Below are 25897 nucleotides of genomic sequence, written 5' to 3'. Positions count from 1 at the left end.
CGCTTACAGGCACTAAACTAAAACTAATGAGAAATTCTCCTGCTTCTTAATGCACTACATTTTAAAAGTTTTGTACATTGATCTGTCATATAACTACTTGCTGTAGCCATGTCCTGATACAGAATACTGTAAGATCATTTTGAGTATTACTAAGATCTGTAAATTAGCCGTTTCCCAAAGTCGAGATTTCAAGGTACAATTCAGATGATTTAGTTTCTCCAAAGACACTTAAGTATATATAGCTCCAAGTCAAGATGTGCTTGTAATTGCAGTTGTGGGTTATGTGTTTGTAACAATCATTTGCATAATGCTGCTCAGAGCTACCTTTTTTTTTTTTTTCCCCCCCAGGAGGTCTACAGAAGGATTCAGCTTAGATGAACTTTTATTTCAGTTAAGTAGGTATCTATATGAATTAAAATTCTACAAACACTATCCACATTCAATGATTCAACACTAAAATTCCTCTGCTTCCCTTCCTAAACACATATTTCAAATTTCTAAGTGATTTATTTGAATAACTTCATAGGTGCTGATCCTCAGCTCAGACACTTTAGCTTTTATTGAGCTTGGAAAGATCTTTACTGATAGTTCCTCTTGGCTTTGCAAAGAAAAAAATGAGCCAAAGCATATTCACTGCTGTGGCACACTACAGTTAAAAAGCACAAGAGTAAATAGTTACTAGCCTTTCAGGAACAAAGACAACTCTTACACAGCCACTGTACAGTTCAGCAACTCCCTCCATTTCCCATATAAATCCCAAGTTTAGATAAAACACTTAATTCTCCAAATATCAGCAACCCTGCACCTTCAAATATATATGCAAGGTACAAAGGAATAGAATTTCACTAAGAGTTAGATCTATTTGCACTGTGTTTTTTTCCAAGATCTGTATGTCTCTATCCCATAAGCAAACTTATTAGAAAAGATGATGTTTCTAAAAGCTAATAATTACTGGTCATGGAGAAGCAGGAAGTGCGTGACTTGCACTGAAAACTCGTAACATTCTTTAGGATAGTGCCTGAGGCAGCTTAGGAAAGTGTCTGTTACTCAGCAAATGTCACAGCAGAAATACACAGTCTGTCCATGAAACAGATTTTTCTCTTCAGAAAGTTTCAGAGAAAGCATTCAGCCTCATGTGGGACAGGGACATTACTTTCCACATATACAAGGTTAGTGGTCATAGCTTTCAGGTAGCCAAGAGCCCAAACCCTTGCAAAGGCTTTGTCTCTCGCCTGTGGGAACCTCCTGTGGCAAGCCATTGGGTACGCTGTTCCTGCAGAAAAGGATTATCGGGAAGGTTATGAAAACAGACACTGAGCTTTTCCAAAATGCAGTGTTGCCCTCAAAATATAGTAAATTGCATTAATAATGCTCAACGGTCATAGGAGCACAATAATCCCTGTGTTGCAGTATAACTGCAAGGTAGCCTCTCCTTAATATGTTTGGTCTGGCCTAGAGGTAAAGAAACAAGAGAAGTTACAAAGTCCTGCGTTTTAAATAGCATTTGCAGTTCTTCAGCTACAGAAAAACAGGTGTTTGCCTCAACAAACAAAATTCTTAAGTTGAACAAAGCTTCCTCGACTCAGCACATTGTATTTTTCAAACTGAAAGGACCCCAGCTCCTTTCAAATTTGGACAGCGTCATTTTAATGCTTCGCTTGGTTATTTTCAAACTGATCTCTTATTACATTAAAACTGATTAGTATTATTTTAGTATTAATAAAAACTGGATAAATATAACAAAAATCCAGCAGACACAGGTTTTAGAGACAACTTTCATCAATATTTCCCTGCCAAACAATTTGAATGTATGGGACAAATACCCTTCCATCTCTAGGAAAATTACCTTTTACTACAGTGATTTAAGTCAACAGGATTTGTTCAGTCTTCTGAAATTTGATAATAACTTCTTAATGGACACAATGAAAACATGCCTGTTCAGAGTTTACTTTTTTTTGCCCCCCCCCCTCCAAAAGCATTCATGTAGATAACACTAATGTATGATATCATCATACCTAAAGAGTTACCTTTGATTACTTCTGGAAAGCAGAATTATTCTAAAGTAATACCTCTGCTTCTAAAGTGATATATGTCACCCTCACAGCCCTGATAAGGCTTTTCAACACAGACATAAGCCTATTAAGCTCTTGCGAAAGCAGCTGGCTCTCTGCTGCGCACAGGTGCTGGGAGTCCTCTTGGGAGCAGAAGTCCTACCTGGAAAACTTAATTACTATGCCTGGTGCAGAAACAATAGAAAACAGTAGAGATCTGCTTGTTGAAGTAGGTGCACCCTGCTAAGGCTGGTGGTGCTATCCAGGTGGAAGAGCTTTCTTTCCCTTTATTTAAAGGTTTCTGTTCTCTGGCCTGAAGGAAGCTGGAGGATATTTTGCTCAGTTGCCTGGTGTTTTTGTGGGTTTATTGAAAGCAGATGTAACATGCACGGTCTTCAGGTGCCAGGAGGTAAGGCCAGCCTGTAGGCACTAGCAGATGGGAGCAGGTGTTGGGCTTCAAGTAAAACATTCCTGTGAGGTGTCGCCAGCTTTGGGCAGGGTCCTCTCTCAGCCTGTCAGGGGAGTCAAACCACATGAAGTAGTTAGTAACAATCAACTGTCAGTCTTCCTAGTCACGTTTCTCAGCAGTCTGGTATTGCAGATGCTCTCTGGTTGATGTCTGCAAGGACGTGTGATAACTGCAAGTAACAGAAATGTAGTTTTTTGCAGAAGTTTCTTATATCTATGTGTAATTTGTCTTAGCACACACACATCAAAAAATACAGATTCAGGCAAAATAAGCAGGCTTCTCCCTGTCTCATTATCTTCATCCCTTTGAGGCAAACATTAGGTATGGGTTAAAATCTCTAAATCCAGGGGATCACTGATTTCTTTAAAAATCACAGAGCCTTTCATTGTTCTAGGTGACACTGCTGTGGCTGAACATGCTTTTTCAATTAGATCTTTATTCTTCATTCCTTCTCACTGTTCCCTAAGTCTTCAACAACATCTGTAGCAGACATATTCTACAGGAACAGAGTATTTAAAATATTTTACTAGGATAGTAAAAAAATTAATCTCAATGAGCAACATAAAAAACATCACTGTAGGCAGACATTAGGGGTTTCAACTAACTTGGGGTGTTTGAGGATCATCTCATTTAACAACCCAAAATGAATGGTTTTTCTCTCCTCTTTGGGAGTAAATTTTTTTTTCCTTCAATCTTTGTTTCCTCTCACTTCAGAAAAGTTGAAGGAAATATCTTTTCACTCTTCAGTCAACCAAACCACCATGACAAATTCTTTCTGCCTGGAGTTAGGTATTGAGATGTAACTGCTGTCCTGGCAATTCACACGCTGAGGAATTTCATGATCTCACAACATCAATGCTCTGACAACTTACATTCTTAAAGCATCAGCCTGATGCTGTGTTTTATTTGAAATTAATATACATCATTAATATTTCAGCTATTAACTTCTTTATATTCCAGTTGCATCTAACAGACCAATGCGAAATATTTTCCCCACTTCGCTTTTGAGCTTTCCTTCTAAATCCGTTAGGTTCTGTATGCTTTCTCCTTCCACATTCTGGTGTATAATCTCACCAAATATACGTGATTTAGGGAAGCTTTTACTAGTCAGTGCAAAGTGAATAAATAAGGACAATATCATGAATACAGTACAAAGCAGATTCAGAGCTTTCTTTTGCTAGAAAATAAGTATTCTAAATCCTCCAGATTTACACATCACACTACTGCGAGGACTGACCTGTGCCCCGACTTCAATTTAGAAACCAAGCTCTGATCTGACGTGCAGCTCTGTCAATTCATGTTATGAATGGGTAATTGCATTTACTGTTTTTAAAAACTAATAAAACTTGGACGTCACGAACAGCATGAAGGCCACCAAGATGCCCAAGCCTGGACAAAGAGTGAAAAAAAGAAAAAAAAAAAAAAAGTTGAAAAGCTGGGCGACAGGATCGCAAAGGCACTTGTCGGCTTTTTTTTTTTGCTTTTTTCCTCCCCGAAACAGCCCTTCGCGCTGACGACACCAGCAGCCCGCCCGCCCTGCGCTCCGCCGAGCCGCGACCCGCGGAGCCCCAGCCCCGCCGGGCGGCGCGGGGCCGCACCGCACCGCACCGCACCTGGGCCGGCCCCGGCCCCGTCCCCGCCTCCGCCGCCGCTACAAAAGCGGCCGCCGGAGCCCCGCTGCGCTGCCGTCCCCCGCCGCGGAGCCTTCGCGGGGAGCGGGAGCCTCGCCGGGCCTCCGCGCATGGGGGCGCCGCACTGGACATGCCCTTCTCCCCGCTCGGCTTCGCTCTCCTGCTGCTGGCGGCCGCGGGAAGGTCCCTCCCCGTGAGGCGGGTGAGTGCCGCGGCGGTGCCGGCGCAACTTGCGCGGCCGCGCTCGGCGGCTGGTGCTGTGCGGGCGCTTGGCCCAGCGCGGTGGGTCCTCCCGCTGCCCCCCCCCCCCCCCGGCCCCCGCCAGCGCTGGGGCGGCCGCCGCTCTCCGCCGCGGTTTTCCGCGGAGCGGGACGCGGCCGCGGGGGAGCTGCGGGACGCGGCTGCTGGTGCCCGGGCGCGCCTCGAGGACAAGTTCGAAGTTAAAAGCGTGACTTCTTGGGTGCCCGCGCCAACGCGCGCAGCAGGAGAAGGGGTCGGTGCACGGAGGCGTCCCACGCGTGGGCCCCTGGGCGGCTCGTGCGCCCCGCGGAGTGGGGGGTGGGGGGAGTTTGGGTTGGGGGGAAGGAGCGGAGACCCTGCTGCGGGGACATTGCCCTCGGGGTAACGCTACCCCCACCCCCCCGGGAAGTGTTGGGCTCGTCTGTAATGTCCAAAAAATGTAGCGTCGTGGGAAAACCAGAGCGGGGAGTGGCGGCGGAGCGCCGAAGGGGCTGGGGGGGCACCGGGGGGGGCCTGTCCTGGGACGGATGTAGCGGGGGGCGGCGAGCAGGAGCTGCCGAGCGCTGCCGGCCCGAGACGCCGGGCGGGTTCCTCCGGCAGCGCCCCCGTGGAACACTCGAGGCCGTGGGAGTTCCGCTTTTCGCGGGACCCGTGGGCGCGGCAGAGCTGCCGAGCTCCGTCGCGGAAGAGCCCGGAGCTGCGCAGTGTGGCGAAGCAAAGTGTCATTCGGTTTGGCGGGGGGGGTGTGGGGTGTGTGTTTGTTTTTCCTTGCTGCGGACATCGGGCCCGTAAAGGAGCAACAGGCACGAGTTGCGTCAAGGAAGATTTCAGTCAGGAAAATCTCTTCATCGTGAAGATGATCAAGTGAAAGGGGGGCCCGGGGGGGCTGGGGAGCTGCCGTCCGTGGAGGTGTGAGGCACTGGGCAGGGTGAGCTTGTACCGCTGAGCAAACTCATGATGGGGCTGCCAGAGGCAGAGGGTCGCAGTGAAGGACCTTTCCTAGCAAAGGGGTCCCCCTTCAGCTGGAGGCAGAACGAGGGGAGGTGAGAAGAAAGAAGCTTGTCTGGTCTCTCAGCACTATGGTTGCCCTTTGACTTCAGTCTTGCAATAAGCCGAGTACTTTTATAGCCTTTTCTGACACTAGAGGGTCTTATCTGACAACTTGTCTAGAGCAGCGATTGTGCTTGTTGTATGCTGAGGAAATGAACAAAATGCTCGATCCTGAGTATACAAAAGCATGGGACTTGTGCTGTCGGGAGTCTTGTCTCGGGTTCAGCTCACAATAGTGTTAAAGGTAGTGTTTAAAGTCAGTTGAAAATAGCACTGCTTAGGCAGGAGTGGATAGTAAAATCTAGGTGATAACTATCAGCTGGTTTAAATGGGCAAGACAGGTGTGAGAAGTTAGAATGATTTGATACAGAATTGGGGGAGGAAGTATTTTGTTGGTATTTTGACCTTCCTCCTCTCTCTCCCCAACCCCTCAAACAGGTGAAAAGGGGAAAGGGAGAAAAGAAAGCCGAGAATGTACATAGAAGGAAGAAGAATAAGTCCAGAGTTTTTATTTGAGATGGTGATGCTTACGTTGCCATCATTTTAAATGCAGGGTGACTGGAAATTGCTTAATAAGTGTCTAGATCTTCTTTACTGCATTGAGGGCAGTAAAATGACCAAGAGCTGGTAGCACATGGCTGCATTGCAGAATCTTATTACTAATGACAAGCCTGTGTCCTTTCCCTGCTTGGCCTTGAGCAGCAATGTCCTGCTGCTGACATACAGCTGACTCCCAACCATCCAGTTCTCTCTCAGATTTGGATTTCAGATCCCAATTTTCTATGTAGTACTTATGCTCAAAGGTTTGATAAGATGATCTTGAAGCAAGTAGTTTAAAAGTCAGTGAAGGGCAGACAGGAGCTGTGCCACAGTTCTTAACTGGGGGCTCTGTTCTTCAAACTACCCTGGTGCTCTTGTTCCTCAGGCTAAAACGTGGTTAATGCAGGCTCCTGGGTGGAGTTACAAGCCATTGAATTCAGTGTAAAGGTTACAGACCTTTTGCTTTCCTCAGCTCTTATTTCTGAATCGCTCTTGTGTGCGAATAGAAAAGTACTCACATCAAGTCAACATTAATTAGAGTGTAAGGGGTATTTAGGTATGTGTATGTTATTGGCTCTCTCAATTACTATTGTGTTATTCTGGCTTATTTAGATACAGTTGCTAGCCTGTTCTCCAAGCCAACAGTCAGCATGGTGTTAGGGGTACATACAGTCACTGCTACTTGCTCACCCTTCTGAAGCCTGCCATAGCTGCTTCTAACCTAGATACTGTGGGTATCTAGGATCAGGTATTTGCCTCTGAGAGTGCTAGCTTTGAATTCTAGTAAGCCCGGATGAAAAGACGTAATGTGAGGGGATGTTTTCAAACGCCTCGTTAGTCTGCTGTGCTCTGCCCTTGACAGCACAGAGGTCCCTGTGTGTTTGAACGTCCCAGCGCAGGTTTGCAGGACCATACCTATTTTGACTTCTTGTCTTCTGTTGCGTGCCCCAACACTGAGAGAACTGGGCTAAGGCTCCTGACTACCACTGTCCTGTAGATTTGTGTTCTTTAGAAGTCATTAGGGTGGGAAAATGGCTGTAGAGCTTGGCTGAAAAACAAAGAGAAAAGTGACCTGGAAACTAGTGACTCCATGCAGAAGCAAGGATGGGGGGGTTGGACTGCATCTTGATTAGCTGGGTGTTCATATGGGCAAAAATTCCTCCACGCTTAGGTTGGCTGGACATCGCTCTTTTTCCTTCTCTGTTTTCTGCTCCCAAAAGCTTGCATAGAGCTGGTTTTCTTGTTGTCTTCACTCTGAAGATCAAAATGTGCTACACCAGTCTCAGCAGCATGTACTGACCATGGTATAGAAAGCAGTGGAGTAAAGGGTGAACAGGCAAGGTCTGACATTGTGCCACCTTGCTGTAGTTATTATCAAAGGGTACTTGGCAGGCTTCTCTCCCAGGAATATGGCCAGGTTCTTAAAAACTTAATATTTGTAGGCCACTTAAATTCATGACTATATTATATTGATGTAAAACTTTGAATTACTTAATAGTACAATCTAAATTAATACAGATTAAATTGCTGTCACAAATGACTAAAACATTTATTAACAAAATGTGGGTTATTTTTGTTTTGGTTTTTTTTTTAGAAGCAACCCTAATCTAACCCCCAGCAGCGTTACAGGCTTGGGGAGGAGTGGCTGGAGAGCTGCCAGTCAGAGAGGGACCTGGGGGTGTTGATTGACAGCTGGCTGAACATGAGCCAGCAGTGTGCCCAGGTGGCCAAGAAGGCCAATGGTATCCTGGCTTGTATCAGAAATAGCATGGCCAGCAGGGACAGAGAAGTGATCTTACCCCTGTACTCGGCACTGGTGAGGCTGCACCTCGATGACTGTGTTCAGTTTTGGGCCCCTCACTACAAAAAGGACATTGAATTACTCGAGCGTGTCCAGAGAAGGGCAACGAAGCTGGTGAAGGGTCTGTAGCACATGTCGTACGAGGAGCAGCTGAGGGAACTGGGGTTGTTTAGTCTGGAGAAGAGGAGGCCGAGGGGAGACCTCATCGCCCTCTACAACTACCTGAAAGGAGGTTGCAGAGAGCTGGGGATGAGTCTCTTTAACCAAGTAATAAGTGATAGGACAAGAGGGAATGGCCTCCAGTTGTGCCAGGGAAGGTTTAGACTAGATATTAGAAAGTATTTCTTTACAGAACGGGTTGTTAGGTGTTAGAATGGGCTGCCCAGGGAGGTGGTGGAGTCCCCATCCCTGGAGGTGTTTAAGAGGCGGGTTGACATAGCACTTGGGGATACGGTGTAGTTGGGATCTGTCAGTGCTAGGTTAATGGTTGGACTAGATGATCTTCAAGGTCTTTTCCAACCTAGACGATTCTGTGATTCTGTAATTTTCTGGAAACTTTATAAAGCTAGTGACAGTACATGTGCTATACAGCTGGATGGCCTAACACAGCAAATCTGATTATACAAGCTAAAAAGAAGATACCTATTTACTTGTTACAATATCCCAAACCTAACTGTATGGGGGGGGCAGGGAGAACATTTCAGACTTAAAGAGCCTAGGATATCAGATCTCCAAGGGCCAAAGGAAAGGGCTGTATTTCACACAGCAAAACAATGGCTTGGCCCTTGGCATTGTTTTAAAGCTCTGGTGTCTGGTCCAGGCAAGTTTAAGTTAGTGAAACAGTTGTCAAATCTTTCTACCTTCCCCATATTTCTAGTTGCATTACTGCACACGTTTCCCCCCACCCCCAACTAGGCAGCAGTCTGAAAGGCTGGACAAAAGTATTTGCGATAAAGTGTACGCAGATACAGCTGTGCATGGAAGGATGTGTTTCATGGCTGTACCAGCAGTGAAGCACATGTAGCTTTCTTCTGCGAGAAGAAAAATTCATATTCTCAAACTGACAGAAGCGATAGAGCTTTGCAAAACTAAAAACTCTGCCCTCCAAAAGTTGTAGCTCTGTAGCTGCAATAAAGTTCAGTGAAACTGGTCCTGATAGACAAAGCATAAACAGTTGTCTGTCATATCCTGTTTCTATTAGCCTGTCAAACTAAATTTAGCTTTAATTTGCTGTGTTGATTGATCTCCAGTTACATGAGAGTACAAACCAGGAGGAACTGTTATCTCTGAAATCACAGGGCCTTCGCTAGTTTATAGCTTGGAGAAGTCCTTTGGTAAACTGATTGTTTCCTTCTGCAATGCTGTAGTGAAATGAAAGCTATTATGTTTGCATTCGGCTTCTTTCATTTAAAGCTTTTGTATTTCTTTGTGGTAAACCAGTGCATGTACTGCTGCCAAGGCTGTCTGCTCAAGTTTCCTTGGCGCAGTGCATCAGTTCTATTAGTTTGTGTCTTAACAAAAGTAAGTTTACGCAATAGCAGATATGTCTTTGCTATGGAAAAAAGTTGTCTGCTCAGTAGATAAGAGACATTCTATTTAAGCCCGACAGTGTTGTTTCCTTGTGAGGCTGAATTAAAACATCGAACAGGAGCTCCTTTAATTAAATCAAGTCTTCCTAACGTAGCTACCCAAGAAAAGACCAAGTTTAATGCTTGCATCCAATGCTTCCCATTGGAAAAGGGCTAGGATAAGCAGTATCTAGAGATCTCTAGCTTGCCAAAGAGAAGGCAACCCTTTCAAATGTCTTAGTTTTATAGAAAATGCAGCAAATTGGAACCTATGGTTGGTAAATATAGGTTTGCTGCTGGTGTCTGAATGCTGATCTTTGATGCTTCTTTTTGTTCAGTATTGGAAACTGGTATTTATAAATTGCAGCCACACTGGCCTATGGTCTGCTGCATTTCAGCGATCCTTTGATGTGAATGTGGAGGAGATTATGAAATGTGTGTTGATCTTTACAGGCAGGCGAATCTTCAGGCAAAGTTGCAGCAGCATCATCTGTGGTTCGTAAGCATAAGCATGGGAAGTCCACCTCTTCCACTGCTGAAGGAAAGTAGATGACTCTACTCCTACTGCCATGAATGTGGATCCATGCAAAGAAACTCCCTGCAGTTTTATCAGGACTCCAGACAGTGTTCCTGGGATACAGTGTGGCAGATCTTTGTGAAGGAACGAGTGGATTTTCACCAGTTATCTTACCCTTAATCTTTGTAGTCTTCTTGAAGAAACAAGCAACAACCCCTGCCCTCTGATGTACGTGAATGAATTGATACGGCTTGCTAAGTGCAGATGTGATAGCATAAGAATTTCTTTCCCAAATGCTTACATGGAAACCTTGTGAGCAACCCCCGCCCCAGGTTCAAGTGTGGCTTCTTACTAGTCTTACAAGTACTGCAGCTATGTGTAGAATAGACACAGGCTTAATTTAATTGAACGAACAATTTAAAAAATGATAACTGGGTAGAGGAAACTGTAGTTTACACGTGGAAAAGAATAGTTTCTTCAGCTGGTCATTTCACTGAATGTACTTTATTTCTGTTTCACTATAATTGATTGTTAATGGATTGCTGTCTTAGTGCAGTCTGGTATTGACTGCTATTCTGCTTGCAATTGATTGCATTTCATTGTTAGTTCGCCCTCTCACCATCTTCTTCCTGAATTGTTTTATGCTGGCTTTCCCAATTGCCATATTTTTCCATCTTGTACTCTTCTGTCCATTGAGCTAATCTGCGTTCTCCTATTGGTTCTTGCCTTGTCTCACTTATGCATGTGCCCTGCCACTCTCCCAGTGCTTCTCTGATGGTGTCAGGACAGTTTTTGAAACTTGCATTCTTGTCTTGATGTGTAGTTTTAGCTGTTGATGGCTGCTGCCCTTTTCCTTGCTCTGTTGCTACTTCTGTGTACTTTTTCTGCTGCACTATGGGAGAAGTTCAGGGAAGTGAACCTACTTTCTGATTGTGCCTTGGAAGTAGCTAAAAAGTCAAGATCTGTGTGGAAGAACGTTCTGTAAATGTTAGACTATGAACTCCTTGAGCACGATGGAGAAGCTTCTGGCTCCTTTGGTGTCCTGCCTTCTTCACTACCTCCTGTTTCCTTAAAGGACAAGTGAACATGAGTTAGCTTGCCATCTAAATTTTGTTATACTTGAGGCATTTTGTCTGCAGACCCACTCCTGCCTCTTACTGTTGTTCAGACTGATTTTTCCCCTGCCCCTCTGTAAAACTACAGTTCTACCCCCACTGCCCCCTGAAGTCGTTTCTTGCCAATTTGTTATGCTTAATGTCCTGAGGACAAACAGGAGGAGTGTGTGTATGGACATATCTGCATAGGACAATCTCTGAAATCTTGCTCTCTTTAAGACCTGCATTTCTGACTAGGACATTTTGGCAACCCCTCTGACATCTGCAGTTCTGGAGCTACTCAGCACATCAGTCTGAAAACCGAGCCACACTGAAAGGCTTAGCATGAGGTAAACCAAAACACTTCTGTGACCAGCCTAAAGGAAAAGCTGGAGGGAAGACAGCAACAGTGCTCTTCTATATGTCCTCCTCTAAATGGGAAGAATGGTGGCCACCGAGAGTTTTGCATTGACTACATCTCTGGTGCTTGGCAGAAGCTTACAGAGCAGTCAGTTCCTCCTACACCAGAGCATGTTTTTGTGGCACAATGAGTAGTTTAGACTGTGACTTGTGCCTACGTGTGGACAAGCCAAACACAGACAAGAAGCTCAGCTACCAGAGGAGCTGCCTCCTGAGTGCTCTGGCTCTGTTAATAATGGGTATTTCTCTGGTGCTTTGAAAGTTGGTCCAGCTACCTGTGGACATGTCTTACGTGTTGAAGCAAGTTGAGGAATGGCAGCTGATGCCATAACCAAGCTTTACCATGCTGTCTGCTGAGCTCTGATAATCAAGGGAGATGTACAGAATTCCTTCCAAAGGAGTGTGTGGATTGCACCTCATAAAATCAGTCTTGGGATATTTCAGGATATGTAGCATCAATCTTCCTTTTCCTCTGAATTCTGCTATCATCAAACTTCTGTGTGTTTCTTTCCCATAAGAAACAACTGTCTTTATTCTTCCATTTGCTAATATTCCTGCTCCCTTTCTGCTTTATAGATATCAGCACTGCTCATGGTATTGCCCAACATCTGGATGCTATATTCATCCTTGTCTATTGTTTCATTCTGAAAACTGAAAAATTTTTTTTGCTCAAAGCATATTCCAATTATTTCATTGCAGCTCAACACTTTGCAACCAAGTTGCAAAGAGTTTGTTTTTAATGTGAGCAGATTGAGTCAAACTTTACATTTGCTCGTGTCTTTCATCGGTTCAGTCTTGGCATCTGGAAAAAGCTCTCATAAAATGAGTGTAATTTGACTGCATGACCATGTAGGGTGTGACAAAGGGGAATAAAGGAGAGATGGCAAGTAGATGACCTCTCAACTGCAGCAAGTGTGACTCAGGCCTCTAAGAATCTCTTAGAGCAAATAAATCAGAGGATTGCCATGTTACATTGGTGGGTGTCAAAACCCACCCCCACCTTCAAAAAAGCCAAAACTGAAAAACCACCCTAAACCAGAACTGAACTCCCAATAGCATTGTAGAACATCTGTGTTTTTTTCTTTGAAGTTTGCTGACACTGTATAGGGCATTAGGAGGATAGTAGGTGAGAGAGTCTGGTAGGTCCCTGCAATTGCAGAGATCTCATCACCAAATATTTTGTTTTTTCAAGATGACATAGTCAGCTTTTAATGGAGAGAAGAAAGGACAAAGGGTCAGTTGGATGGGGAGACTCTGTATTTAAGTTAGTGGCTAGATTTGAGGCCACGTATGCGCAAAGCCTACGAGAAAGTATTTGATGTGCGTGTTAGCAGGAGCCTTGGCAGATGTGGCTAAAGATTGTATTCTATGCTGCAGTTAATCTCTAAAGCGCCATCTCTGGGGAGGGGTTGGAGACCTTAGACTAGCTTTCTCTTGACTTTTGTCTTGCATCCTTCTGTAGTATTCGGCTCGCTCTTAGCTTTTTATAGAGTGGAAGATAAATCCTATGCACAGCATGCTGTAAGTGCTGTCAGCAACACAGCAGACTTGTTCCCTCCTGTAAAGGAAACTAACTCAGAACTACTGCAGGAAAGGTAACAGCAGAAGCCTTGCTCCCTTTGAAGGGCATTTCTGGTCCAGTTTTCTGATTCTGCAGGTGCCTGGTAGAAATTCTTAACTATGGGGTTGATGTAACTACTAAGCTGTGGTGTGAAAAAGTAGTAATTATTGCCTCTCAAACGTTCTGGGAGAGACTGACATGCCTGATATCTGTGGGCTTCTATCATAAGATTCATTCTGACACACACAGACTCTTGGCAATACAGTAGCCTCTTCATAGATTTTCTTCAAGATGGAAATTGATAACTTTTGCTACTCTGACATGTCTAGAGTATGTACAGAAGCTATTGAAGAGTTTCTGTAAGGCATTTTGTCACAGAAAGGATTGGGTGTACAGAAGCGTTGAAAAGTATCAGGTGTCTTACTTTATGCTGAATTGGAGGTGGAAAACCAGGAAGGTTTTAAAAGACTTGGTTTATAAGTTAGAATGCTCTATTCAAGTTACTACTTTATGAAATGAATTCATGTACTTATCCCAATATGATCTTTGTGTTGTTCAGACTCAATGAGCCCTTTGGGAGCTGGAATAGGGTGGCAGGGCAAGGTACTGTCTGGTTTGGGAAGTCCAGAAGCCTGTTGCCTCTATGGCTGACCATGACTCCTCTACAGACTGATCAGTGTAATGAGAAGTTTTGTACACAGAAATCCAAATCCTGCACCTTTTGGACAGGGTGAGAATCTAGGCATCGGTGCTTGAATTTTTCATTGTTTCAGTAGGTGAAACTGTGCAGGAAGTGAGAAGTTTGAGAGTAACACCAACCTCTAGGAAGGTAACAGCCTGCCTCATATGCCCTGCTGTCACTAGAGCTGTGGTGTTGTCTTGCATTTTGCATAGAAAGTAGGAGCAGTTGTTGGTTTCACTATTACTAACAAGGTAGGATGACCACATGTATATGTTGCTATAATTCATGCAGTAAGATGACCCCTTCCAAATACCTGTTTTGGGGAAGGAGTGGCAGTGATGAGCCGCCTTCTGCGTGCACTTCATTTATGAAGTCTATGTTTGGATACTCATGTGATAGATGCCTTGGAAATATCTGTAATAGCTACAGAAAGCAGTAGAGTACAAATCCCTTTTTATATTGAGTTGGGTTTGAAGGGCTATGTTTTTCTGAAAGAGTTCTCGGTTCCTGTATAATTGATTGCGGGGGGAGGAGGGGTTACAGCTGCACAGTAGACATCTTAATCAGTGAGACTATTTGTGCTGTTAAGCAGTATACTCTTTAGAGCCAGGCACTTAATAACAAACTAAGCTGTCAGTCAGTGCTACACATACTACTTAGGGAGATTAAAGGCTGTAATATTGAGAGAACAAAGCTAATGTAAACATCCTTTATAGTTCATGAGGTTAACTTTCCACTTGCTCAAGCTTTCAATAATTAGCTGCCTTCATGTCTGTCCCTTATATTGCCCCTTGCTTGTGGAGTTCTCCTTGGGTTCAGCAACTTGGTTCACAGCCTGGTTTTAATCTTCGCTGTGTGCTGTCCCCTGTTGTCTTTGAAAATACTCTGTGGTTTTTCTTCAACAGAAGGACTTACGGTCCTCTTGAATCTTGGCTTTGCCATTCTGTCTGAGCTGCTTGGCATAATGTTTAAATAAAGCTTTAAAGAAAATTCATATGTTGAAGTAATTCATGATTATTCCTGTACTTCAGAGAAGGAGAGGGAGAGAAAACCTGTCTACCGACTGATCAAGAAGAAACTAAATTTCCAGTTAGTGTGCTAGAAACAACTTGCATAAAAATCCTGGATTCTAAATACTTTCTCTTGTCCCCAGATTACATCTGAGATGATGATCTTTATGTTGATGCTACTTTATGGCTTCTGGAGTTTTTTGGTTTGTTTTTAATTTATAGCTATTCTTACTCTTCTCTCTTTCCCCTATTTTTGTCATGCTGGAAATATTTGGAGCAAAATCAAGCTCTGAAAATAAACAGATTTATTACAGTGTTCAAAGTGTCTGTATCCTGCTCAATGGACAGCTGGGATCAGCACAGAAGAAAAGTGTTTCTTGAAAGGCAGCTTGGGCAGCGGACTATGTCACTGGGAAATGAGAAGATAATTTCACAGCAAGTTTGTAGCAAGCTTGGAACACTGTAAAGTATGGGATGACAAGCAGCCGACATGGAAATATTCAATTTCCAATACCATTGTGAACTGCTTTGTGCTTATTTTGCAATGTTTGTCTTTTATTTAGTTTTATGATCCAAACTGCAAAAGAAACTATTTGAACAGTTGGGAATGGAAAGTGTCAGCCTACTCTGGTCTTGATTAAATCGCTTTTTCTTTAGCCTTCGTTTCCTTCTCATCTGTCTTTTCCTCCACCCTGGCGCCTTCTTAAGTTTTTGACCATTTCTGGTCCAAGTAATCTGACAAGAGAAATGTTCTGTGGGTTAGTGTCCTTTCCATTAAAAATTTTGGTAGAAACAAAGCAGACAAGCTGGCCAGTCTGCTCTGTGTTTGTCCAGTTACCCAAGCTGCTCATCTAGTGGGCTCCTCCAGGGAGCATGTCCCAGCTCTGGCCCAAGTTGTCTTCCTGTCCTCCATATAGTGAGTTACTGCTGTTTTCAACTGTGTTGTTTCTTTCCTTGAATTCCTTAAAATGGACACTTCTGAACAACTTCAGTTAAGACTGAGGTTTTTAGGACTTTTTTTTTTGCCTGAAACACTTCTTTATATAGTGATCAGCCTAGTGAGATCCTATACTCAACTGGAGCCTTGCTAAGTTATAGTGATGAACACTGACATTTCTTTTGTTTTTGAAAAGCTAATAAAAATATCCTTTTTTTCTCTTTCTTTTTTTAAACAACTTATATAGCTAAATGAGTCTTCATTTTTGGAGATAGGAAGTGCAAAGGATGAAACTTTAATGAATTCATGACTAGCTCATTTTAATAATTGAAGACTATTGTGTAAAGGATGTTGAGAGAAGTTTGAATGCACAATGACTTATTCACAGGATCTGAATAAATCTTGGTTGCCGTAAAGGAGGAGGATGCACCTTACAGTGACCTGAACAGAAGCAGTTCCTGCATGTTATTGGAGCACAAGTTTTTTCATGTACCTGCCATTTCTAGCCTGATTTTGGCTGTGGACTTTAAAAATATATTCAACGCTGATCTTTCTTTCCTTTCCACTTAGTACTTTTAATTCTACATGGGTAATAAGAATGTTTGGCTCACTAGGTAAAAATCTTAATTGCAGCATGTTCTATGGTGTCTATGTACCACATGTCAATCTTAAAGGTCTATCTGATCTACTGACTAGTCCTTCATAAGGTTTTAAATTTGTGCTTTTATTACTTATGGATGAAGAATAACTTGGGTTTTGTGGGTTGGGTTTGGGGTGTTTTGGTTTTTTTTTTTTTAAAGGAATACTGGTGATTGCTTTCAGCCTCTTGAGAACTAGGTGCGAAAGAGTAATAAGACATGGAGAGAGAAGCTGTGGTAGTGAGTTTCTTTTAAAAGGTGCTCCTCTAATAAAAGTGCAAGACCATCTCTGACAGCTTTGGAGATAATAACCTTAGGTTGAGATTTGCTGCATTTCCATAACATACAAAGTAAAAAATCAAGTATTCGTGGGTGTACATGTAAGAAAAGAGGATAAGACAGCTGAGAAATTTAGGCAGAATCCAACAAAAGAAAGTGAATGGAGAGTATTAATGCTTCCATCTGTGAATCCACTTGAAGTCCCGTGCTTTGAGTCATGTCTTCCTAGACTCCACATACACTCAGTAAGAGGGAGAAGAAGACAGCAAGAAAGGAAAAAGGCAAGGGACATGTAATGCTGTATTCTCTGGGTGCTTTGGAAGGTTATGAGGGGTGTGCATATGCACACATGTGTGTGTGGCTGGTGTGATGTTTGAGCAGAACTTTCACATACAGTGGCTAACTTACATGTTTTAAACTTCAACGTTTCAGTGAACTTTTTCTGTCCTCAAAATCTACGCTGCTAAAGCAAAAAGATACCTGAGGTGAAAGAGGGACTGTTGTCTGTAGTATATCGGCATTCTACTTTGCTAGCTGTGAGGAACAGACTTATTATTTGGGCAAGGTAGCCAGGCATGAAAGCTTTTACCAATCTGTAGAAGCAGATGTGATCTACAGCCCTGATACTGCAGCACTTCCATCTACAGATTTTGACTTGTTTACTCAATCCATTCCTTCTAATTGGAAAAGTAGAAAGAAATGTAAGCTACCATCTGCAGCTGCAAAGCTGAAGGAGTAAAAATGATGTGAAAGGAAAAATTTATCATATAAAAGCACAAATACTTTTAACTTTGAGGTGTTCAAGATGCTGACAGTGTCCTCAGTATCTCCAGCTGTGTAGTTGTCTTCTGCAACAACGTAAACCATTCTTGTAAGAAATGGAAGTGATGGCTATAATAACTGCAGCAATGATGTATAACGAAAAGGTAAGGAAGCTGATGGGAACAAGTACAAACCCAACTGTTTAAAAAATGCTAATGAAGGTTAAAGTAACTGAAAAGTCTGTGATGGCTGAGGCTAAAGGACAACTGGCTCCTTTGTCAGAAAATAGCTTGGTCGTACCAGTGGTGGGGTGGAAGAGTCTGGCCTCTCCAGACTGTTAGCATAGTACCATATGGTAGCAATACTATGAAAAATTCAATTTGTGTTTGCTTTCACTAGTAGCTATTAGCTGTTTAATCTGATACTCATCCAACAGTGTTGTAAAAAGGCTGGAAAATGATCTAACATCACAAATATTAACCAACCTGTTATTTAGGGAAAATTGAATAGGGTGTATTTTAATTACATCAGTCCCATTTTATTAATTAAAACTGTTGTGACATACTTCATGTTTTGCAAGGTGATTCCTTTTAAGGAAACTTATTTGCATGGTTAATTCAACTCAGACCAGAAATAAGTGCAGAATTCAGTACTGAGGGTAATCAACCACAGTAGTAGCTTGCCTAAGGGTGCAGTGGGTTCTGTCACTTGGCGTCTTCTCGTCAAGATTAGATGTGTGTCTGAGTGGTTAAGCTAGCATGTGTGAGGTGGATGCAGAAGTTAGTGTGGGACTCTAGAAGGTGCTGTGCAGGAAATTGAGACTATCATCAGGGGTCCTTCTGGCCTCAAGGTCACCATGGTGGCCATGTACCATTCTTAGTGGCGAAAGGTGAAAAATCATGAGTCATCTAGCAACAAGTGTAGATGAAGAGACCTTAAGGGCTCTTTCTCCAATAGCTGAAGTCCTCAAGTCTTTGCTTCTTTGTGAGTAATGAAGATTAGACTCCTAGCTTAATATTTTTATGCAGGTAGTGGGCTTCATTTTAGGCTTCTCTTAGTTCTAATATGGTGGATAATTAAGATTATTCTTATGCCTCACTGTGAGCTGTGCTGCTTCTGTGTCTGCTTCACAGCAGCTCTTACCCTCTTAACCATTTTGTCTGTTTAATTTTACCCCGGAGAGTTTGCCTGTCCGGTTCACAGTGTGATGACACGAGTACTTATGGTGGCATAGGAGAAGAGGGGAGTAAGGTGTGGGGGAGGAAATCACAACCTTCCTCTGGGGACAGAGGAACCAGCAGTACTGGTTTATGCTGCTTTAAATGCTGATAGTTGTGCTGTAAGACTCTGCTCTAGAAATATGTCTTAAGGATGAACTGAGATGTAAAACATAAAAATCCTTTGCAGAGCAAGCTAGTTCACTGAGCAAACTTCCTCAGAAAATACATGTCAAAGCCACTGCTATTTGAGTTCCCAAGTTTTTTCTCTAGCTTCTTCTCTGTGAATCTATTCTATTCCTACAAGTGCTGCTTGATTTAAGGTTAACGTCAGATGGGAAATATGTGGCTGTGAAACTACTAACATGGAACTAATGGAATGATTTTAATTCCTTTAAGTGACCTATCATTTTCAGCTTTATTACTGCATGGTCACTGCTTCCCTCAGTGCTTTGTAAATTGGAGGTGGGGGGCAGGGAAGCTTTGTGCACAACTTAAAATATTAATTTCAACAAAGGCTAGAGACTTGACTGGAGGGGAAGCTCTTTCTCCTGTGTTTTCATTTGTCCAGGCTGGACAGCTTTCTTGAGAAGCTCTCTGCATGTTTTCCTTTGCTTGGTTTATGAATTTGTTTCACTGCTTGGGATTTATCCTATCTCTTGCTTTCTGAAAAAGCGTGCTTGCTGCCCAAACTGCAGTCTTCCTCTGTTGTTCACTTTTCCTCTTTTGTTTGAAGGTCTCCCCAAAGAGGGGTGGGAAGAAATGTAAGTCCACTCAGCTTTAACATCAACACAATTGAAGTTCACTTCTGTAGCTTAAGCCACAAATCTCTTTAGCTTCATATATCTCTATGAGAGTATGGAAAGGAAAGAAGGGCTGAGAGGGAGACAGGCTGATTTCCATGAAGAGTTATGACTGTCTTTGAAACTGTTGCCACAGCAGACCTGCAGGGCTGAAGATTGTGATACCTGCCAGAAATAAAGAAATAAGATCTGGGGCTGGCAAGGATTCTGAATTAAGAAAATCTACCAATTTCCCACATATTGGGAAAATGAAGTTCTGAGACTCCAGCTGATGAAGATCAAAGCCTGCTAGAAGTGGCCTGAAAATGGAGTAGGAATAAACTAGAGGTTACATGTTGCATCTGAGTTCCTCTCTTGCAGTACTGTTAGGAGGCAGAAGCACAGTAGCATGTGGGATTGCCTTGCAGAACTAATGCATAGACCCTTTGCTACTGATCCAACTTGTGCAGTCAGTGCCAGGATCTCTGGGCAGAAGAGGGACCAAGTATTAGTATCTGAATACTGTGTATGCCAGGCTAATGCAGCATAGGTAAGAATGTAGAGGAATAGGGAGAACAGTGAGCTGATGTATGCATGATACTGAAGTGGGTTGCAGGCTGCTTACTCATTTTATTTCTCGCTCAATCAAAATACTCAGGGAGGGAATTGAGAAAATTGCTGCATTGTTGTTTTAGAGACTCGCAGTGTAGAATGTCTGATAAACTGGCCCAATATTGACTACTGAAAGAAATGTTTGAGGATTGTTTTTTTTATTAAAATTCTTAAGCTACAAAATCTTCTGAGCTCAATGAAAGGGTGTGATGAAGCAAGATCTCAGGATTAAGCATACAGGATGATTCTTAGTTTTAACTTCTGTGTCATCTACACACGCAACTGTCATGGTACTGACTTCAGAGAACTGATATTATTGTCATCTCCTTAATGAACTAGAAGACAAAACTCCCAGAGTCCGTTTGTGTCTTGATTGTCCATTTGCTTGCTGTAACATTTGGCCACTCTCATATTTTCATTCTGCTGTGCTTCTGAAATGAAGAAACTACAGTTGTCTCTTTGAAAGAGGTGTTTAATTCAGAATTGAGGGAAGAGCCTGATCTGATTCCTATAGTGATAGTGGGGTTCCTAGGTTGCTTTGCAGTCTGTGATTCAACTCGCCTGTATTTCTGTAGTCTGCTTCCCTGGCTGAGAAGGACAGTAGGGAAACAAGGAGGTAAATCTATTCTGGATAAGTTTGACAGGTACTTTTATTTGTGTAAAGGGGGAGGAGAGGATGATGTTGCTGACCTTTCAAATCACTTGAGTCAAAGGTGGTAACATACTGTTGTTATGATGAAATACTGAACAGCTAAGAATTGTTTGGAATTCTTTGATTTCAAAGTCTTCAGCCTGGAAAGCTCTAAAAGCATCAGTCCCGAATTCAAGAGTAAAAAAAAAAAAAAGGAGAAAAAGCTAATGTCAATTAATATATTAATGAAAGCTTCTAGTTTTAATGGTTTTCATTCCTGTGTCTTGCAACTAGAAGGATTCTGTCTGATTGTAATTCTAAATATTGTAGGTGATGGTAATGACTGTCCTCAGAATGAGAAGGCAGAAAATGTAGGTTTCAGGTTGGAGATGTTTTATTTGTGCCTTCAAGGAAGCTGAATTGCCCTCTGCAAATAAAAGCGAATGTAAAACCGTGCAGAAGTGAAAGCAAATATTGTAGTGCACTCGTATCTGCTGTTGACTCTTGCTTGTAACATCACTTCTGGAGAAAGATGACTGTACAACCTTAGCTACCAAGACCTCACAAATACAGTAGGCTGTTGTCAAGTTATGATGCTTTAAATTGCCTCTCTGCTTAGAGGCTTGCAGGAACATAGCCAAACAAAAAAAAAGCAGCCCTGTATAGGGAAGCTAAACTCTTCTGTTTTAAAAGAAGGTAGAAGGAAAAGAACATGGGAGGTGGGATGAAGGCAGGAATACAAGTTCCATGTTTGGGTGGTCTCTGGAAATGGTAACGTTATCTGGCTCCCTTTGCCTGCAAGCATGGCTCTGAGGATGCTGCGGTAGACTGTGGTGCCAGACTTTTTTCTTCTAGCTTGCACCTCTTAATGATTTTGATATTCAGGGACTGTAAGATCTTCCCCTAAAACTTTGGATAAACTAACACAATCATCCAATGGGAGCTTAACTTCAGGCATGTTTACTTGGTCCTTGTTTGTCAACCTGCATATTTCTGTGTTTCACACAGAGTGCAGTCCCTGGGTAGCATCTCAGTACACCTCTTTCATTTGTCTTATTACTCTTTTTTTTTGTTCACTTTAATGTTTCTCCATATTGGGCTGACTTAAGACCCTAGCCTTTATGCAACATTGCTCTTGTCTTGTTTTTGAGAAATCAAGCCCTTGGAATATAACATTTGGCAGCCGTGTGGGTTGAATGCTGAAAAGTATAAGATGATATGCAGGCTGTAAAACACATCACACTGCATCCAACCAAGTAAATGTGAACTCTACTGTATATGATACAATACTGCAAGAATATTATTGTAGAGGTTCTGTCCTGTCACTGTTATGCAAAGGGGTACCTCTGTTGTCTCTTATTTAATATTTGGAAGGAAAACAGATGATGTCTGGAGAATGAGCTTAACTGTCAGAACTTCTCTTGTATGCTCTGTTCTCAAATGTGTCATAACTGTTGATGAAAACACTAGCAATTTGCAAAGGCCCTACATATAACTGCCTTGGCAGGGGATGGGTAGGCAGGAAAGAGCAATATGACAGATAATGGGACAGCAGACCTTGAGCCACTGTGACAATGAGCTGCTGAGGGAGTTAATTCGCATTAGTTAAAACCAAAATAAACTACTGCCCTCAACTAGAACTGCAAAAGCCATACAGATTTGATCGCATTCTTCTCTAGCAATCTCTAAACAACGGTGGATGCAGAGCTTATACTGAAATTATATACTGGAATTTTTGGTTTTGTGTGCTGTTTTTTAAATAGCTTTGTGGTGATTGTTTTTTCTATTAAATCCTTTTTTTTAACTGGAGAATGAACTTTGTTTAAAAATTAAAAAAATGCAAATAGGAATGAGTTCAGTAAGAGAAAGGTCTGTAAAGGCTAATATGTCTGATTTATTTGTGTTTTTTGTGTTTTTTTTTTTTTCTTGTTGTTGAGCTTATTGCAGGGATTGTGGTGATGGGATGACAAACTGGTGACCAGGCTTACACTGCTGTAGGATTCGTGATCCTGGGAAAAATATTAACTCTCTTACACTGTGCCTTCTGATCCAGCACCATGGCTTCTTAAGAGTGACTGTTAAATAATCATTGGAAAAGTTGGGAGAGCTTAACTGCTTTGGGACACTTTGGTGTGAAAGGTGAAAAGATATAAGAGTTTTTCTTGCCTAGTGGAAATACAGGTTATTTACAATGAAGTGATGTTTGCTCAGTCCCTGATACTGTGATGAAGATTACTTTTGGGTTGTTTAGATTTTTTTTTTTTGTGAAATCCTCTTTATTTATTTTTGTGCTTGGAAACACAAATGTTGCAATTCCTTGGCTCTGTGTCTCTGCTCAGCCAGCTCTGGGATTGGACCATTGCTGGCTGTTACAGAGAAACCAGTCAGTTATAAGCTTGAGAAACAGATCCTTTTAAATGCACTTGGTGTTCAGTATGTCATAAAGAAGCAGCTTAACTAATTGCATTTTAGACCGCAGCAAGAGGAGCCAAAAGTCCAGCTTTGACAGATGTTCTTTGCTTTGTTTTGCTTCAGCGGCTCACAGACTTCCAGGATGAGTCAGTTGCCCAAATGTAGGCATCTAGTGCTGCTCAAAACTTCCTCCAGTATTCAAGACCCTGTATGGGACTAGCAGAAATGATGTAGGGTGTGGAGGAAACATGCACCTCTGCAGCTGTGGCAGGAGATAAAGCAAGGGACTTGTGCATGTTGAGAGGAACAGTAGGTGCATGTGATCAGGCATCTGAATTCCACCCTAAATCTCCTCTACTTTTTAAACCTTATATATCCCTCGCTATCCTGTACTCCATTGTGATAGTACATGATAGCAGTGTCCCTCAGGGGTCTGTATTGGGACCAATACTGTTAGATATCTTTATTAATGACATAGTGGGAATTAATGCACCCTCGTCAAGTTTGCAGGTGACGTTAAGCCGAGTGGTGCAGTTGATTTGCTTGAGGGAAGGAATGCCATTCAGAGGGACCTTGACAGGCTTGAGAAGTGGGCCCATTTGAACTTCATGAAGTTCAGCAAGGCCCAGTGCATGGTCCTGCACCTGGATCAGGGCAATCATCAGTACAGGTACAGACTGGGCAGTGAATGGATTGAGAGCAGCCCTGCAGAGAAGGACTTGGGGATACTGGTGGATAACAAAACCGGACAGGAGCTGGCAATGTGTGCTTGCAGCCCAGAAAGCCAACTGTATCCTGGGTTGCGTAAGAAGGGTGGCTAGCGGGTCGAGGGAAGTGATTCTCCTCCTCTGCTCTCATGAGACCTGCACTTGGAGTGCTGCATTTGGCTTTGGGGACCCCAGTCCAAGGAAGACATGGACCTGTTAGAGTGGGTCCAGAGGAGGGCTGTGAAAATGATCCAAGAGCTGAAACACTTCTCCTATGAAGGAAGGCTGAGAGTGCTTGGGTAGTTCAGTCTGGAGGAGAGAAGGCTTCGCAGAGACCTTATTGTGGCCTTTCAATACTTAAAGGGGGTTTATAAGAAAGATGGAGACAGACTTTTTACCAGGACTTGCAGTGTGATAGGACAATGGGTAATGGTTTTAAATGTAAAAGAGGGTAGAATTATATTAGATATAAGGAAGAAATTATTTAGTATGAGGGTGTTGAGCCTCTGGAACAGTTGCCCGGAGAAGTTGTGGGTGCCCCATCACCAGAAATGTTCAAGGTCAGGCTGGGCAGGGCTTTGAGCAACCTGATCTAGTGAAAGATTTCCCTGCCCATGGCAAGGGGATTAGAACTAGATGATCTTTAAAGGTGCCTTCCAACACAAACCATTCTACGATTCTATGTTACTACAACATTTTTAATGAAATGCTGAGTTCCTCTTTCAGTAGCATAGGCTGCATTTTGTTTCTACATCTGCGAGGGTAGATCTGAAGCACTGTTCTCATCTTCAGCTTTGTAGCTTTTCTTGCTCCCACAACACTGCTCAACTTTGCCTTTGTTCCTTTTGTAGTGTTTCTAGTGCTACACCTTTTGTATCTGTCTAAAAATGCAATTTAAACTCTTTATTCTACTGTTCTGCTTGCTCTGTTGTATAACTGCATCAATAAAAGTCATCTTCTAAAGAGCACTTCACAAAGCTTGTGTCTAGATTTTCAATGCACAGTAAAATCTCTTGTACAGGAGTCCTATGATAATTAAATTCTTATGAGTGTTGGCATACCATGTCTCCCACTAAAATTGTGCGGTTGCTTTCTGCTCTCCAAGAGTTTGGGCGTTACAGTTGCTGTTGAATTTTGCTTTTTTCTTCTGTCTCTCTGTGTAGTTGCTCAGTAGTTTCTTCTGTCATGTTTGACTGGCTCATGTAGTAAATACTTGACAGGAACATTTACCAGAACAGATGGAAGACATTGTAACGAAAATAACATTCTCTGGTAACAATGGGTGTCAATCTAAATATGTGTCTGCTTCAAGTATAAGCATATGGATTCATGGGTCCTACAGTGACCAAAGAGGAAACCTCTTCCCAGGCTGGGAAAACTCTTTGCGGGGCAGAAAAACTACAGGTAACTGTTCTCATCCCAAATCTGTCCATCACTGAAGACAGAAACAATAGAGTAACCCCTCCAACACAGATTTGTACCACATTTTCAATCCATCTTACCTGACCTACAGGAGTTTGATTTTTATTTATGTCTCTATAAGATGATGCTTAATTTTGTAGTATGCTGAAATATTAGTCTGTACTTTATTTCCTTGATTTTGAGTCTATGCTATGCAAGCTGATTTAGGTGTTTAAAAAGTTTGCTTTGACATCTGTGCCTCTGAATGCCAAATACTTTGCCTTGATCTAGAAAATGATAGGGGCCGAAAGATATTATTCTCCTTGAAATGCACCTTGTCAAAACAAAAATCTTAGGGATGGAAAGAGAAAACTGCTCGGTTTCAAAGTGCAAATGAAGCATCCCAGGACAGGCCTGGCATGTTTGGTCCTGGTGTGGAAACCCTTGTGGTCAGGACTGAATTATCCCACCTGTTCAGACAGTTTATGTATTTGGAACAATTTGTGAAATAAGTCAGCTGAACTGGGAGTTGCCTGTGCCTAGTCAACAAAAATACTGAGAAGCAGGAACATGCCTCAAGTCAGTTTTGGGTTTTTTCTTTAGAATGCCTTATCTGAGACTCCAGGCAGAAGCATTCTGCATTTGGGAATCTGCATTTCCAAACCTTCTTTAGGAGATACATGCGCTTATCCTTTCTTCCTTAATCTAGCAAGAACAGGTCTTAAGAATGAGGGGAGCGGAGGTGGTGATTAGTGCCCTGTGCTATTATAGGCTGCTATGGGATTGAGCACAGCCGACCTGTCCTTCTGAAGCTGTGCGGGTGTGCAAAAGAGGAAGAAAATGACATGAGAGCAGGCAGGCCAGGATGAGGGACTGTGTGGTGCA

General features: G+C 42.6%; 1 protein-coding gene across 1 annotated transcript in view; it reads left to right on the top strand.

Annotated features, from left to right (window-relative positions):
* The first annotated feature begins 4225 nt into the window (after window positions 1-4225).
* The window catches only part of GLP1R (glucagon like peptide 1 receptor), an 86921-nt gene continuing 65249 nt past the window's right edge, over window positions 4226-25897 (top strand). Inside the window, exon 1 of the mRNA XM_074818125.1 lies at window positions 4226-4353. Within this exon, the coding sequence (XP_074674226.1) occupies window positions 4282-4353 (72 nt within the window). The 5' untranslated portion in view covers window positions 4226-4281. The remainder of the gene's footprint in view (window positions 4354-25897) is intronic.

Source organism: Strix aluco, chromosome 3, assembly GCF_031877795.1.
Source record: "Strix aluco isolate bStrAlu1 chromosome 3, bStrAlu1.hap1, whole genome shotgun sequence".
Classification (NCBI taxonomy): Eukaryota; Metazoa; Chordata; class Aves; order Strigiformes; family Strigidae; genus Strix; species Strix aluco.
This window is presented reverse-complemented; position numbering and strand designations above follow the sequence as displayed.